This window comes from Lutra lutra, chromosome 14 (assembly GCF_902655055.1).
Source record: "Lutra lutra chromosome 14, mLutLut1.2, whole genome shotgun sequence".
In the NCBI taxonomy this organism is placed as follows: Eukaryota; Metazoa; Chordata; class Mammalia; order Carnivora; family Mustelidae; genus Lutra; species Lutra lutra.
Window position 1 is genome coordinate 88,774,877 of NC_062291.1, and position 13,809 is coordinate 88,788,685.

General features: G+C 63.2%; 2 protein-coding genes across 4 annotated transcripts; one reads left to right on the plus strand and one right to left on the minus strand.

Moving 5' to 3' along the window:
• The first annotated feature begins 1,219 nt into the window (after positions 1-1,219).
• PRAP1 (proline rich acidic protein 1) lies at positions 1,220-6,142 on the plus strand. The gene is made up of 5 exons (XM_047702773.1): positions 1,220-1,362; positions 3,843-3,909; positions 4,560-4,612; positions 5,629-5,732; positions 5,844-6,142. Exons 1-5 carry the CDS (start codon positions 1,355-1,357, stop codon positions 6,074-6,076), a joined length of 465 nt encoding a protein of 154 aa, XP_047558729.1. The 5' UTR covers positions 1,220-1,354; the 3' UTR covers positions 6,077-6,142.
• FUOM (fucose mutarotase) lies at positions 4,982-12,445 on the minus strand. 3 transcript variants are annotated; one of them, XM_047702771.1, is made up of 6 exons: positions 12,298-12,445; positions 11,476-11,544; positions 9,872-9,942; positions 9,614-9,712; positions 8,891-8,964; positions 4,982-5,463 (listed from the first exon to the last, which is right to left on the minus strand). In XM_047702771.1, the coding sequence occupies exons 1-6, from the start codon at positions 12,380-12,382 to the stop codon at positions 5,430-5,432; spliced, it is 432 nt and encodes a 143-aa protein (XP_047558727.1). In that variant the 5' UTR covers positions 12,383-12,445; the 3' UTR covers positions 4,982-5,429. The 3 variants fall into 3 exon arrangements, with proteins under 3 accessions (XP_047558727.1, XP_047558726.1, XP_047558728.1); XM_047702770.1 differs by lacking the exon at positions 4,982-5,463 and adding an exon at positions 8,340-8,637; XM_047702772.1 differs by lacking the exons at positions 4,982-5,463; positions 11,476-11,544 and adding an exon at positions 8,340-8,637 and having other exon boundaries at positions 12,298-12,410.
• Positions 12,446-13,809: the final 1,364 nt, after the last annotated feature.

The following is a 13,809-nucleotide window of genomic DNA, read 5'->3' on the forward strand; positions in this document are numbered from 1 at the left end:
TTGCCTGTCTTATAATTTTCAGTTGAAAAATACGTGTTTGAATTGTCTTGTCAAGGGAACAAGGGTGCCATGCTGATGCCACATGTCCAAGGTGGGGAAATGGTGAGCCGGGGTGGGTGGGTGAGGGCTCTACTTTCTGCTAGATTTTTCTCTGTACCTCAATTTGCTCAAAAAATCAATTCTCGGGGCGCCTGGGTGGCTCAGTGGGTTAAGCCTCTGCCTTCAGCTCAGGTCATGATCCCAGGTTCCTGGGATTGAGCCCCACATCGGGCTCTCTGCTCACCGGGGAGCCTGCTTCCCCCTTTCTCTCTCTGCCTGCCTCTCTGCCTGCTTGTGATATCTGTGTCGAATAAATAAATAAAATATTTTAAAAAAATCAATTCTCTTCATTCAAAAAAAGAAACAAAAAACAAACTAGATCGTAGCCACTTTGGATTCTGGCCTCTCCCCCAGGGAAGATGGGGGTTCAGCGATTCCCTCAGACTGGATGTGCGCATTGTCCCCCTGTGCTGTGCGCACTGACCTCACACCGTCACTTGTCCTCCCTGGCTCTGCCGCCTGGCTTCCCCGGGGGTCCCTCCTGTGCCGACACTGCTCAAGGCCGGGTTCGGTCGGTCCGGGGGGCTCTGCCCTGACAGCTGGGAGCCCGCAGGTATGTTTAGGGCTGCCCCCCTGACGTGCCCCCACAAAGCCTGTGTGCCCACCGCCCTCCAGGAGGCTGCTGGCGCCCCGCCTTCTGACCCAAGGCTCAGCTGCCTGTTAGAGCACCCACTTCTCAGCTGCACCTGGGCCTCAGGCCTCGGGCCTCGGTCCAGAGCCCGTTCCTCACTCCGACCTGCGGGAAGCCCTGTCCCTTGCCTGTGTCTTAGCAAACCCAGCTCCAGGAGGGGGACTGTGCCCCGAATGCCAGAGTGCAAAGGGCAGGGGAAGGTTTTCTAGCTTCCAGCCAACGAGACAGCCCAGTTTGGGGTCCGGCGCCCCCGGGTCGCAGAGCTCGGGCCTGCAATTGTCAGAACACTTTGCAGGTGGGTGGCCAGGAGGAGGGGCCATGGGGCATGCAGGGTCCAGCATGGGTGCTGAGGTGGGAGGCACCGCTGCCTCAGATCCATCCTCTCATGGGTGTGGGCTGGGCCGTGGGAGTGACAGTAGCTGGGGAGCTAGCTGGGTAGAACGAGTCACCGGTGCATTTGGGATCCCTGGTCTCTGACCTCTGTCCGGATACACCCACACGGAGCCATAAAACCCTGAGGAGCCTGGGTGGGAGGAGCAGGGCCAGTGTCTGAGTCACTGTGTGCTTGGGTCTGGAACTACAGGTCCCCGAGAGCACCGTCTACACCGAGAAGGGGACTCCATCATGAGGAGGTAATGCCTGATGCCCTTGAAGCCAGACCCCCCAGCCCCTGGGGCACCTCCTTCCTGGCTCAGGCTGGCTGCAGGGGAGGGAGTCAGCGGGGAGGTGGGCAGGCGGGGGTGGCTCTTTGTCCTCGGTCCAGTGTCTGGCTGCGGTACCCAGGGCTGCCAGAGCTCTCCATCCGGAGCTACCAGTGACTGTGGCCCCTCTGTGGTCTGCGTCCGGGCACCAGCTTTGAGGGCCACCCCTGGGCCCCCCATGAGAAAGAGAGAGCATAGCTGTCCCTTGGGGTCCCTTGGCCCAGCAAGGAATCTCCCCTCGTGTGGGAGGGAGGAGGCACCAGGTCTGTGACTGCCGGAAAGAAAGGGTTGGGTCAAGAGAGGAGGCTGGAGGCTGTCTGGGGCTGAGGGCAGGGGTCAGATGGTCCCCTGAGGGAACACCACCCAGGAAGCAGGGGTCCCCTCTTTCCTTCATCCCATGGGGGTCCCCTTCCCTCCTCCTCTAGCCAGGGCTCTCCCCTTGTCCTCCAGTTCTGGGGCTTCCTCTTGGAACCCTGGAGTGAACCAAAGGCCATACCTCCCTTGTAGAGAGGTGGGTCACTGGGTGGCCTGGGGGCCTTGGGAGCCCTTTGGAACCCAGAGCTGTCCTCCTGGAGAGAGGCCTACAGGGGGCCCACAGCCAGGATCCCAGGTCTCTGGACCTAGCAGCATCCTCTCCCATGAGGTGCTTTCCCTGGCTGAGCTGGACAGAATGGTGGTAGTGTGGAGTCCAGACACGTAGGCACGGGTCCGTGGGTCAGCCCCTGCCGGCACGGGAGCCGGCCTCTATCTGGGAGTTGGTGCTCTGGAGAGGCAGGGCAGCTGAATGAGACCAGGCCCATGACCCGAAGTCCAGAGCACGCCCCTGCCCTTTGGCTCCCGTGGTGTCTACAGGAACCCTCACCCTGAAGTGCTGAGCCACTTGGAGAAGAGGCAAAGGTCTTTGTGGGACTGGAATCTGTGGCGGTGGGGTGAGGAGACAGCTTGTGGGAAGTCTTGATTTGAGGCTCCTGCTGACCCCCAGGGCTCCCTGGGGCTCCCCGGCTCCTCCCGGCCCTGCCCAGCCTGCCACCATGCCAGCTGCAGAGACAGAAAGAACCCTTCCCCGGAGAGCCAGGAAGAGCCCTGCGTGCCCAGACTGCTAAAAGATAAACAGAGGCATATGAAAATGTTGAGTTCATTTGAGCAAAATTGGTTAAAATCGGGCGTCCCACCCAGCAGATAGGAGGCCCCCGGAGGTCTGCAAGTGAATTACAGGCAGGAGGGGGTGGGACGAGGACGTCACAGCAGCAAAACGCAGGTGGGTCACAGCACGGCGGCTTTTCTTTAGGGGACGGACGCAGGGGCCTGTGGGACAGGTGACCCACCCAGGGCTGACCGGGCCGTTCCCGCCTCGCTGCTCTAAGGATCCAGTTCTGGGTTCGGGTTGGTAACCTGGGGCTCGGGGTGAGCGATTCCATTTTGGGAGTGTTGTCTTGTTTTTTAACAAGACACACATTGTCACACACGCACACCGTATACATCACGAACACACACCATGCACACGCACACACACGCACACGTACACATGTGCACACATGTGTGCACACACGCACACAGGCGCAGAGACACGCACAGACACGCATGCACACACACACATCAGGCGCCCGTCCGTCTCCCATCCTCCCCTCTCCTGTCTTGGATGAGGTGTCCAGGACCTTTACAGCTGGGTCCATCCTTCTCCTGTGCTATGTTTCTGTGTCACCTCCCTTTGGCCATGGCCCCTCAGACTCCATGCCTGGGGCTTGGTCTTTGGCCCCTCTCCCCTGTTGGCCATCCTGGCTACCCTAGGGGTCAAGTTGAATGTGTCTGGAAAGAGCACCCCATCCTGCCCGCCTCCTCCTGGGCTTCCTGCCGGGGCACCAGCACCCCTGTCCAGCCGCAGCTCTGAGATGAGCAAGGGGCTGTCTGGCCCTGAGGGCGCCGTGTGCACAGCTTCCGGGTGCCACGGACACAGAGCGCTCTGAGATCTTGCCCCGGGTCCTAGCCTGTCAGCACTCAGCCTAGGGTGCTGGGAGCCCTCACTGCTCTGTGCCCCAGGGGGAGTGTGCCCGTGTGCAGCTGCCGGCCCGGATGCCAGGAGCTGGGTGGCGCATGGCCCATCACGTCCACCTGGCGGCCTGAGCTTGCAGTGGAGGGTCTGTCAAGAGTGCTGGGTGCAGCGGGCAGTGGTGCCTGCTCTGAGGGGCCCTGGGAGCAAGTGTGGGCCTGTGGCGGTCCCACCCCTGTGCCTGTGTGTCCTTGGTCTGTGGGATGGAGACACGATGAAACCACCCGTGGACCTGGCCCCAGGTCTCCCTAGCTGGGACCCAAGCTGCCAGCACGCCGGGCTGCCCACCCAGGTGTCCTGTCCGGAGACTGAGGAGCAGGGGCAGCCCTGGCCTGCCTCTCACTCTCCCGTATGGTCCCCTCAGGCTCCTCCTGGTCACTGGCCTGCTGGCTCTGCTGCTGGGGGAGGCAGGCCCAGCTTCCCTGCCCCAGGTATGTGTGCTCCTCTGCGAGCCCCACCCCACCGGCCTGGAAAGTGAAGAAAGGGCACCCAGGGCAGCAGGGGGCCCTGTGGGCACCAGGGAGGGCCTCAGGCTGAGTGGGAGTGGCCCCTGTCACAGCCGCCTGCTGGACCAGGTGGGGGAGGGGCCCTTGATGACACTCATGTGCCCTGTGAGTCCGAGCCCCTCCTCGTCCTCATGCGTGCCGCTCAGGTGTGACCTGTGTGTGTAACTGGTGTCAGGCCGTGTCTCCCCAGCCCTCTTCCCACCCATCCCGCCTTGGGTCCAGACCACTCAGCCTTGCACACCTGGGAGGGTAGGGAAGGGGAAGGCCCACCCCCTCGGGCAACAGACAACCACCCTTCCCCGAGCGTCATGTTCGACTCACTGCCCTGTGCTCCCCTGGCTCCACAGAGGGCTGGACTCAGAGGAACTGGCCCTCCTTCCTCAGGCCATCAGCCAGGGAGGGGTGGGCAGACGCAGCCCCAGGGGTGTCCCTGTCTCTCCAGGAACCAGAGGGCCTCAATCCTGTCCCCAGAGGGTGGGGTGGAGTCAGCAAGTATGGTCCGGGGGGGCCTTGGAGCCATCTCTCTGCAGGTGTTCTCTGACATGGACCCCACACCTGTGACCTCCCTCTTCCAGGTCCTCATCAAGACCAAAGGCCAAGTCGGGGGTCCTGAGCGGGACACAAAAGAGTGAGTGTCCCCCGCAGCCCTTGCCACATTCCCCTGCTGTTGCCCCTTCTGGGAACCCTCTAGGCTAAGGGCGTTTGTGGATGGGGGGAGGCCCTGCCCAGCAGCTTCGGGGAGGGGGCACTGCTCCGACCAGCATGGGATCCTGTGGGATCTGTCAGAGACCTACGAGAGGGGGTGATGCTCCAGAATGATCCCCCAGCTCTCCTAGCAGCCTCCAGGATGGCTACCCCACCCCCATGCCCAGGGTTATAGTTACCCACAGAGGCACTTTTAAAAAAATATATATTTTATCTATTTGACACAGAGAGATCACAAGTAGGCAGAGAGGCAGGCAAAGAGAGGGGGGAAGCAGGCTCCCCACCGAGCAGAGGGCCCGATTCGGGGATCATTCCCAGGACCCTGAGATCATGACCCGAGCCAAAGGCAGAAGTTTAACCCACTGAGCCACCCACAGAGGCGCTTCTAAGCCATGCCCCTTTCCCTGCACTCCAATGAGGCAACCCTGGCTGGCTTCTGCCCCAGGGCCACGCCAGGCCACGCCAGGCCAGGCCAGAGGACAGACAGCCACTCCCCAGCCTGCACAGGCCTGGCCTCTGGGACAGGAGGGAGCTCTTGCCCAAGTTTTCCAGGACTCCACGACGCAGGGCTGGGCCAAGATGTTTTCTCAGGGGACATCCTTAGGACGCCACCCAAGGGACTCTCCGACCTTCCTGAGCCCCTATAGCTCAGGGATGCGGCGGAGCAGGGGCGGTTGCCTGGCTGGCGGGTCTGGGTTCCGTGGAGGGTGCCTGGCCATAGCTCTTGGGCGGTGGAGGGGTCAGTGGTGTTTGTCCGGGGGTCCCCTGGGGCCGCTGGCGAGGGATGGAACAGAGCCACCAAGGACGCTGGTGGGGAGCAACCTCCCACTAGGTCTCCTGCCCAGCGCCTCGAGGCTGCTCAGAAAGTGGTGGGCGCCCTCACTGGCGGGGCTCCTGGCTCCTCCTGCACAGGGAGGCCTGACCCAGCTCTGCTTGTAGGGCCTGGGACGCCCGTGTGGTGGACATTCTGAAAATGGACAACCAGCTCCTGGGGCTGCTAGCGGCACCAAACCTTGCCACTGCCATGTGGGAGAAACGGCAAGGTCAGGTGGGCACCAGGTGAAGGGGGGGCAAGGTCACAGCAGCGGAGCCCCCGTGGAGTCGACTTCCCTCCAGAGGGAAAGCTTGCCTCCATCCCATCTCCTTGTCCTTAGGCACCAAGGCCCAGGCAGGGATGGAGGACACCCTGGGCCATGTTCCAAGCCCCAGGTGGGATCCTGAGCTGGACCGTGATGACCTGTACCACCCAGCACCCGAGGAGGCCAGGGAGGCCCAGGATGAGGCAGGGCTCTGGCCCTGGGCACTGTCACTTCCCCAGGCGCTTCAAGGGCCAGAGGAGGACCGAGACCACATCTACCACCCTAGGGAGGATTCTGGGGAGCCCTGACCCCTCCCCAACTGGAAAAATAAATCTCGTAGGGGTGGAGGCCACATGTGTCTTCAGCAACAGTGACCATGGTCCTAGCCTGCTCTGTCGGGGACAAGGAAAAGCCTGTGTCCTCCTGGTGCCACAGGCTTGTCTCCAAACACTAAGAGCCCCCAAAGCTCCCTCAACCCAGCGCCCCTGCTCCTGGGATGATCGGCTCCCCTCAGGCCTCCTCCCTGGATGGTGGGATGGGGCCCGGGGCATGGCAGAGGTCAGTGGTTGGGACCAGTCAGCTCCCCACAGATAGGCCCTAAAAAGACAGCAGGAGGGTGCATCACTGGGTGCTCAGACGCACAGGGGCTCAGGCTGGGCCGTGGTGCAGGACTCAGGCCCAGGCTCCTGGTCCTCCCCATTCTCTGGGTGCTTGTCCAGTGCTGTTTGAGGGGCCGGACCCCAGGGCACGGCCCAACCTTGTGGCTGCAGGCACAGGCTCACTGGGGCTATTTGACGCACTGAACGTGTGTGGAGTACTCGTGCAAAGGCAGTCGGGGTTTCTGTGTGGCGATCACGCCTCTGCCTCAAGAGGGAAGCCTGGAGTGTCTCCCACACCCCGGCCTGAGCCCCTCCACTGGTTGGGACGAACAGAGCTCCAGGCAGAGGCCATCCAGGGCTCGATTTTGAGGCATGCGGCTGCTCCGGGGACTGCGGGCTTGTCTGGGGTGCCCTGGAATTCCGTGTCCTGTCGTGGGTCCCCTCTGAGCACTTGGATGGCAGCCCACGCCCCAAGGCTCTCCCTAGTGGCTCATGTGCTCGCCACCTGGCACTGTGCCAGCAGGCCAGGTCATCTTCACGTCACCGCAGAAGGGACCCCAGACTGGGCCATGACCTGTCCGTGGTCCTGCCCAAAGCAGCAGGATGGGCCCCAGCCTCCTCACTGTGCACCTAGTACCTGCTCTTGCCCCAGATCCGGGGAGCCAGGTGCCTGGGGAGGCCCCAGACTGCATCCCGCATGGCACGCACGGGGGTTAGCAGGTCCGTAGGTCATTCCCCCTGCCCCGTCAGGTCAAGGGTGGCCAACTCTGAGCAATTTGGGGGTGCCCAGCTCAGATCCAAGGTCAGTGGCGGCCTTGGCCCTGGGCAGAGCAGGGTGGCTTGTAGCCCAGTCTCTCTCGGAGCCAGGACTTCCCAGGGGCATCTCCTCCAGCCCGAGGGTGCAGCCACATGGCTGAGGGTGCCTGGGGAGGCGGGGCGAGCTGGGGCTTCGGGGGTGGGCCGTGGATGTGTGCGAGCCTTGTGAGCAGGAGGACACTGGCAGCGGCCAGAGGCTGTCCCGTGTAGACAACATCCAAAGGCATTCGACTGTACGCTTGGACTGTGTGCAACTTATTTTAGGTCGGTTACGTCTCAATAAAGCTGTTTAAAGCAAGGCCTTTGTGTGGCTAGAGGTGGCCGTGGGGTCAGGGGTCTGAGGTTAAGCCCTGGCAATGACTGGGCCCGGCCAGGCTGAGACCTGGACCCCCAGCCCAGGGGGCCTGCCTGCCCCCCAGGTTCTCTGTGACAGCTGGGACACCAGCCCCGGGCTCTGAGGGGCCTAGAGGCCCAGGCGCCCCGCGCACCAGCTTCTGCACAGCAGCCGCATGGCTACAGGAAGGCCTGGAGGGGAGTGGGAGCGTTTGGGGAGACCCTGGGGTCCAGAGCAGTGATGGCAGGCTACCCCCACCCTGAGCTCCAGCCCAAGCCTCATCCCGAAGCCATCACAGCCTCCCTTCCGCATGCTGCCTGCAGGCAGTCTGTCCCTCTACCTGCTGGCCACGCAAGGGACGCAAGGGACGTCCTCCTGTCCTTCACCTCCCCACCCCCACCAGCCCATTTCCCAGAACAGACCGGGCTCCTGTGTATTCAATAGGCACTCAACCACTGGAGAGAGGGAACAGATGACCGATCCCCACCCTCCCCAGCACCCAGAATGACCCCTGCCCACCACCCCCAGCTCTGGGGCTGACTGCAGACCCTCCACTCAGGGCCCCTGGGCAGCTGCTCTGCTCACACCCAGGCTCTCGCAGTGCAGTCGTGGCCGCCCAGCCCAGCCCTCCGCGGGGTCTCCTCACAAGAGGACCTCTACTCCTGTGAGCTCTTGTCCCGAACCCAGGGACCTGCCTCGGACCTTAGGGAGGAGAGAGGCCTTCCTTCCTCCCTGAGGATGCATGGGGGTGGGGGGCGCGCTGAGGAGCCAGTGGCCTCCCTCGTGTTCGGCACTGAACAAGTCTTTATGAGGACGGGGCTGTTGTTGAAACCTCTGACTTCAGAGAGGAGTCACCACACTTCACATCATTATTGTAAATTGGGTGAGGCCCAGTCCCCGTCAGCAGCACCTCCCCCTACCCCCCAAAGACTGGCCTGGCCCCCCGGGGTCCCCAGTTGGGGGTGGTCTGGGCTGAGCAGGACAGGGCCGGTTTGTCCGTGGTCTGGCCCAGAGATGCAGATTCCTCTCTGGGCCCAGGGGTCTTCGCCAGGCCTAGATCAGTGCCTCGGGGGCCAGCACCCCCTTCTTGAGGATGAGGTTTCCATAAAGGGCCGTCTCCCTACGTAAGGAGCTGAGCTGAGCACCAAGCTGGGTCCCCGGCTCTGCCACCTGTCCCACCCACTTCCATCCCACCCACTAGGCAAGTCCAGGGACCAGTCCTCAAGCGAATCCCGACAGTCCTATTCCCAGTGGGGCCGGGGCTGAGCATGGGGACAGGGAGTGGCCCTGGGACCCAGACCCAGACAGTCCCAGCCAAAGCTACCCTGACCAGCAGGACCCAAAGGGACCCCAGGTACTCGGCCGGAACTCACCCAGTTGCTACAACAGCAAAAGCCTTTTTGGCTCGCTCATAAAACTCAAACCTCTCTATCTTCGCCAGGGCGCTCTGGAAGGCAAAATGGCATGGTGGAGGGGCCTTGCTCAGAAAGCCTCAGGGCCCAAGCAGGCGCCAGGGGCATGAGGAGACACGCCGCTCTGAGCTCCACGACTGGCTCTCCTGGCTGGGGTCCCAAGGATGCTCAGCCTCTGAGCTGTGAGGACTGGGCAGGCAGGGACACGGGGGGCTGTGGTGGCCAGCTGCCTGGGGCCCTGTGTCTATTGGAGTTGGTCTAAGGGCAGGAGGGCCCCTGCCCAGGACAGGAGTCCCAGCAGCCTGTCCTCAATGGGTCCTGCCCAAGACATGTCGGTGGGAAGTCCTGGGGAGGAGAGATTCATCCTTCCACAATGCAGGGGTGACACACAGCATTGGGCCAGGTTTCCGGCCATAAGACAGGGGCCAGGGGTGCCTCCCTTGCCCCTGGCTCTGCTCACACAGGCTGGGGTGGGTGACGCACCCCAGGCCACGACAGGGTCCCTAACCTGAGAGGTGAGAGGCTGGGGGCTGGGAACAGCCACACCCCCAGGGTCACTTTTCTGTGGAGGGTGAGCACGTGAGCCACAACTGTAGGGGGCGGTTTGGGGCCCTGTTACTCCCACCGGCCTCCACAGAGGTGCAGAGGGTCCCCGAGAGCCCCCTGAGTGGGTTGTAGCCTCACCGCGCAGCCGGCCTCCAGGAGGATGGACTGGTAGCTCTTCCACACCGGGGTCTGAAGGCCGATCTTCCTGTCACCGGGCACCAGCTCCATGACAGCAGCCTAGGGAGAGGGGGCTCAGCTCTGTGGCCTATGTACCCAGCAGCCCTGGTACCAGCTTCCCCTCCCACTGGATGACAGTTCAGGGGTCCTCTGAGGTCTGATCTCAGAAGAAACCAAGGCCCAGGGCAGGGAGGGGGCGGCATGGCCACAGGCACTCACCGGGCTCTCTACGTAGGTGTCCAGTGGCAGCAGCTTCAGCACAACCTCCAGGAGCTGTGGAATGCCCAGGCCTAGGGCGGAGTGCCAGCTTCAGACGGGAGCCCTGTCCCACCCAGCCACCGACAGTGCTGCCTGCCCTCCGGGCCTGTCCACGCCCTGGGCCTCACCAAGCTGGCCAGCTAGGATGGCCTCGGGCCCGGGACAGGGCGGGGGATGCAAGCCCCTGCTGCTCGCCTGGTGACACTTACTGGAGTCGCACTGGCATCTCCCTGCCACAGCACCTGTGACCATCCTACCCTGGGCTCGCCCTGCCCTCCAGTCCGTACTTCATAGGCCACTGGTGGTGACCTCCCCTACTCATCCACCAGGAGGGGCACCCGGGCCACTTCCCTGACCCTGGCACCCCCCGATGACCCCTGGGTGGCCACCTTTCTCCTGTGATGAGGATAGTGGGGTTTGGGAAGAGGCTGTTCTGTCCCAGGCTGCCCCAGGCTGCCCACTGGTTTCCGAGGTCCTTGTCATCCTGTGGAGCTGGTTTCTCATTGTTAAAGGGACTTGTGCTGGTTGCACGGAACGGGAAAATACGGGGCTGGGGACAAGACAAAAATCGGCTGTCATCTTATTAGCCTGCGGCTGGGAAACCCTGCTGTCCTGAGTGCATTTTCTTCTGCTGTGTTCTCTGCTCTTCTCCGTGGTTAGGCTTGTCTGCGTGGCTGGCCTTCACTCCTCATCGCTTGTTTGCACTAACTCGCAGGGCCTGTGGGACACTCGGAAGCTTGGCCACTCCTTACCTTCCAGCATTCTGGCCTTTCCCATGGCCCACCTTGTCCTGTCCTCCTTGGAGAGGAGAGCGTGCTGGGTCCTCTGGCCCATGGTGTAAACCCAGGCATGGCTGGCTCATCTCCCTCAGCAGAGGGTGGAAGCCAAGGTCACTGGGTCTGGAGTCAGCAGCCCATTGAACGGGCCTCAGACCACTGGCCCCCTGTCCAGAAGGGCTGGTTTACCCTACATCTCACATCTTTGTGCCTCAGTAGCCTCGATTTTGCAGGGAGAGTTGTGTCCTCTCAGAGCATTGCTGAGGGCGGGGGGACAGCCAAGCCCAGGGCCAGCCCAGGTAGGACAGCACAGGGCAGGACGCTGGTGTCCTCACACCCCCTATCCCCCTGCTCTTGGTACTAACTGCTACTACCATCACCTCGAGGCCCTGGCTCCAGGACCCTCCGAGTCACGCCTTCCACCCACCCCTGAGGGTCAGAGGGTCCCAGAGACAGAGCATGTGGGCACCCGGAGCCCGCGAGGTTAGTACTGGGATTTCTATAGCAGAGTAAAAGCTGAACACCTGACCTGGGCTGTGGGGAGCAGGGGTGCATCAGTGCTCAGCCAGTCACAAGCCACTGGGCCTCAGTTTCCCCACTTGCAAGAAGCTACCAAGAGGTGCCTGAGATGGGGCAGGAGGCCCAGGGTCACTTCTGGGGCCCTCCCTGGGTCACCGGTGGGTGCTGGGGCGTAAGTGGGGATGGGGGCACAGGGCAACACTTGGAGAGCGCAGAGCTGGGAGCACTGCCTCTCCAGCCTAACCCCTCCCTGCCGGGGCGGTGGCTCACCGTCAGCGCGGATCTCCTCCGGCCCACACCTGCATATGGAGGCGGTGGGGAAGTTCACGTCTGCGAAAACTGAACAGCCACGCAACCCGGTCAGACATGCCCTGGTGGGTCCGCGTGGGTGGGCACAGACCTCGGGGCGCCTGTCTGTCGCACACGGTAGACCACGCCCACTGCCCTCCCCGACCCCTCTCGTCAGAGGTGGGGGCGGGGAGAGGAAGCTTCCTAGAGCAGGAGAAGCTGCAGGTGCTGAGGACTAGGGCAGAACTCGGGACCCCCGCCCCGTTCCACCCCCTGGGGCGCCGCCGGTGCAGCCCCCGGCCGAGGTCCAGGGCTCCAGGAAAGGCAAACCGCCAGAGAAAGAGGTGTGGCCCCTTGGGGGCCGTCTGGGAGCGGGTCTGGAGAACGAGCAGCGCACTGGGCTTGAGGCCGCAGCTGGGAACTTGGCCCCGGGGCCCCAGAAAGCCTGGCTGGGGGAGGGGCCGGACCTGCCGGACGCGGCGCAGCCTGGACCAAGGGCCACCGTCCTCGTGACCGCCTGGGGCCGACCAAGGTCTGGGCAGGGGCTTGGCCACCAACCAACATGGCCCCAGTTTCCAAATGTGGGTGGGGGGTGGGGTAGGGGGAGTCCTATTGGGAAGTGGGACGGGACGGCCAAACCAAGGCCTCCACCCCAGGACCAGGCTCTTCCCGGGCTTGGGGAGTCGTCGCCCCCGGCTGGGGGCACAGTCTGGGTCGGGACCCCTGCAGGGCCTGGGGTGGCGGGGGCCCCGCGCGCGCCTCGCCTAAGGGTGGGGGTCCCGAGGCCCTGTCCCCGCCCCTCACCGATCTCGTCGCCGTGCCCCATCCGCGCCAGGGCGTAGAGCAGCTCAGGGGACAGCAGCGCCGGAACGCCCTTTAGCACCACCATGATCTCCGGGTCTGGAGCGGAGGGGCGTGGCCTCGACGGAAGGGGCGTGGCCTCGACGGAAGGGGCGTGGCAGGAGTTGGGCGCAGGAGCTGGCTGTGGGGAGGGTCCTCGCTCCAGCCCAGGGGCGGGACGCACGGAGGACTGCGGCTCGCGCGTGCTGACCGGGGGCGGGGGCGACACCCGGCCCACCCCGCAGGCGTCTTCCGGGGCCTCAGGTCCCTCGCCTGGTCCCAGACCCGAGCTCTCCGCTGCCGCCCCTCGCGGCCTCCCCATCACCCTTCAGTTACGCCCCCAGGCCTCGCTGACCCCCCACCCCAACTCCCACCCCAGCCCTCTGGGTCCCTGGCGGAGCGGGTGGCCAGTCCCGTCCGACTTCTTCACCAACATTCCTCGCAAGGACAGCCACGGGCCTGCTCTGGAGGGAACCCTGGAGGGCAGGCAGGGGCCGCCTCTGGGCCAAGCTGGTATGCGGGGAGCGCCTTACTGTGGGGTCTCCACCTTGTCTCCCAGGCGCCAACCTGCTGACACCCCTCACCTGAGTGGGGTGCCGTGTTCAATCCCAGGACAGCAGTGACCTGACCTCTTCTTCCCCCTGGGGCCCCAGCTTGCCCGTCCTCCTCAGGACTGGACCTTCCCACCCCCCACCCCACCAAGATGGGGTGTCCAGATTGGGGGTGGGGTGGGGGTTGGGTCCACAGCGTGTTCCCTTGAACAGAGGGAGCACCTTGCCTTCAGCTGGCCAGAGTCTCCCACCTGCTGGACCCTTGTCCCTGGAGACCTGGGATCTGGGATGCTGGGACCACTAACCATACCGTGCCTTCCTGTCCACTGTTTCACCACTTCCCTACTGGAAGATGCTCACCTCCCCAGAGGTGCACCCCACACAGAGGTGCTGTCTGTGTCCAGGGCCAGACCCTGGTTGACTGTGGAGTGGGCTGTTTTCCAAAAATGGTGGCAACACTCCATCTGCCATCCTGGAGGGCCATGGGCACAGTTCCACTGCGAGATGGTTCTCTTCCCTTCCCTTGAACCAGGCGGACCTTTGTAATTGCTCCAACCAAAAGAACGTACTAGAAAGGGTGCTTCTGAGGATAGGTCATAAAAGGCAGTACGGCTTCCTCCTGATTCTCTCATCAGGATGCTTGTCCAGGGAGTCCAGACACGGTATTGGCAGGAAGCCTAGGGCACACAGAGAGCCTCCCTGTGGATATTCTGGCCCTTAGCCCCAGCTAGGCCCAGTGGAGGCAGCACCAACCAACAGACGAGTGACTGGTCAGAAGGTTCCCACTCAGCGAGGTGAAGACAGGCTGGCCCATTGGCACCCATACAGACTGTGAGAACAGCTAGGACTGCTGTCTTGAGCTACTGAGTTCAGGAGCAATTCTGCAGACATGCTGATGGATCCCGGAGTCTCCTGGGCCCTGCCA

Coding starts and splice junctions, on each gene's coding strand:
- FUOM (XM_047702770.1), bottom strand. CDS start 12,382: ATGGTGGTGCTAAAGGGCGTTCCGGCGCTGCTGTCCCCTGAGCTGCTC. Junction 11,545..12,297: donor GGGGCACGGCGACGAGATCG/GTGAGGGGCGGG, acceptor GTGGCTGTTCAG/TTTTCGCAGACGTGAACTTC. Junction 8,638..8,890: donor TTTGCTGTTGTAGCAACTGG/GTGAGTTCCGGC, acceptor CTCCTTACGTAG/GGAGACGGCCCTTTATGGAA.
- PRAP1 (XM_047702773.1), top strand. Junction 4,613..5,628: donor CCTGAGCGGGACACAAAAGA/GTGAGTGTCCCC, acceptor CTCTGCTTGTAG/GGCCTGGGACGCCCGTGTGG. Junction 5,733..5,843: donor CATGTGGGAGAAACGGCAAG/GTCAGGTGGGCA, acceptor CCTTGTCCTTAG/GCACCAAGGCCCAGGCAGGG.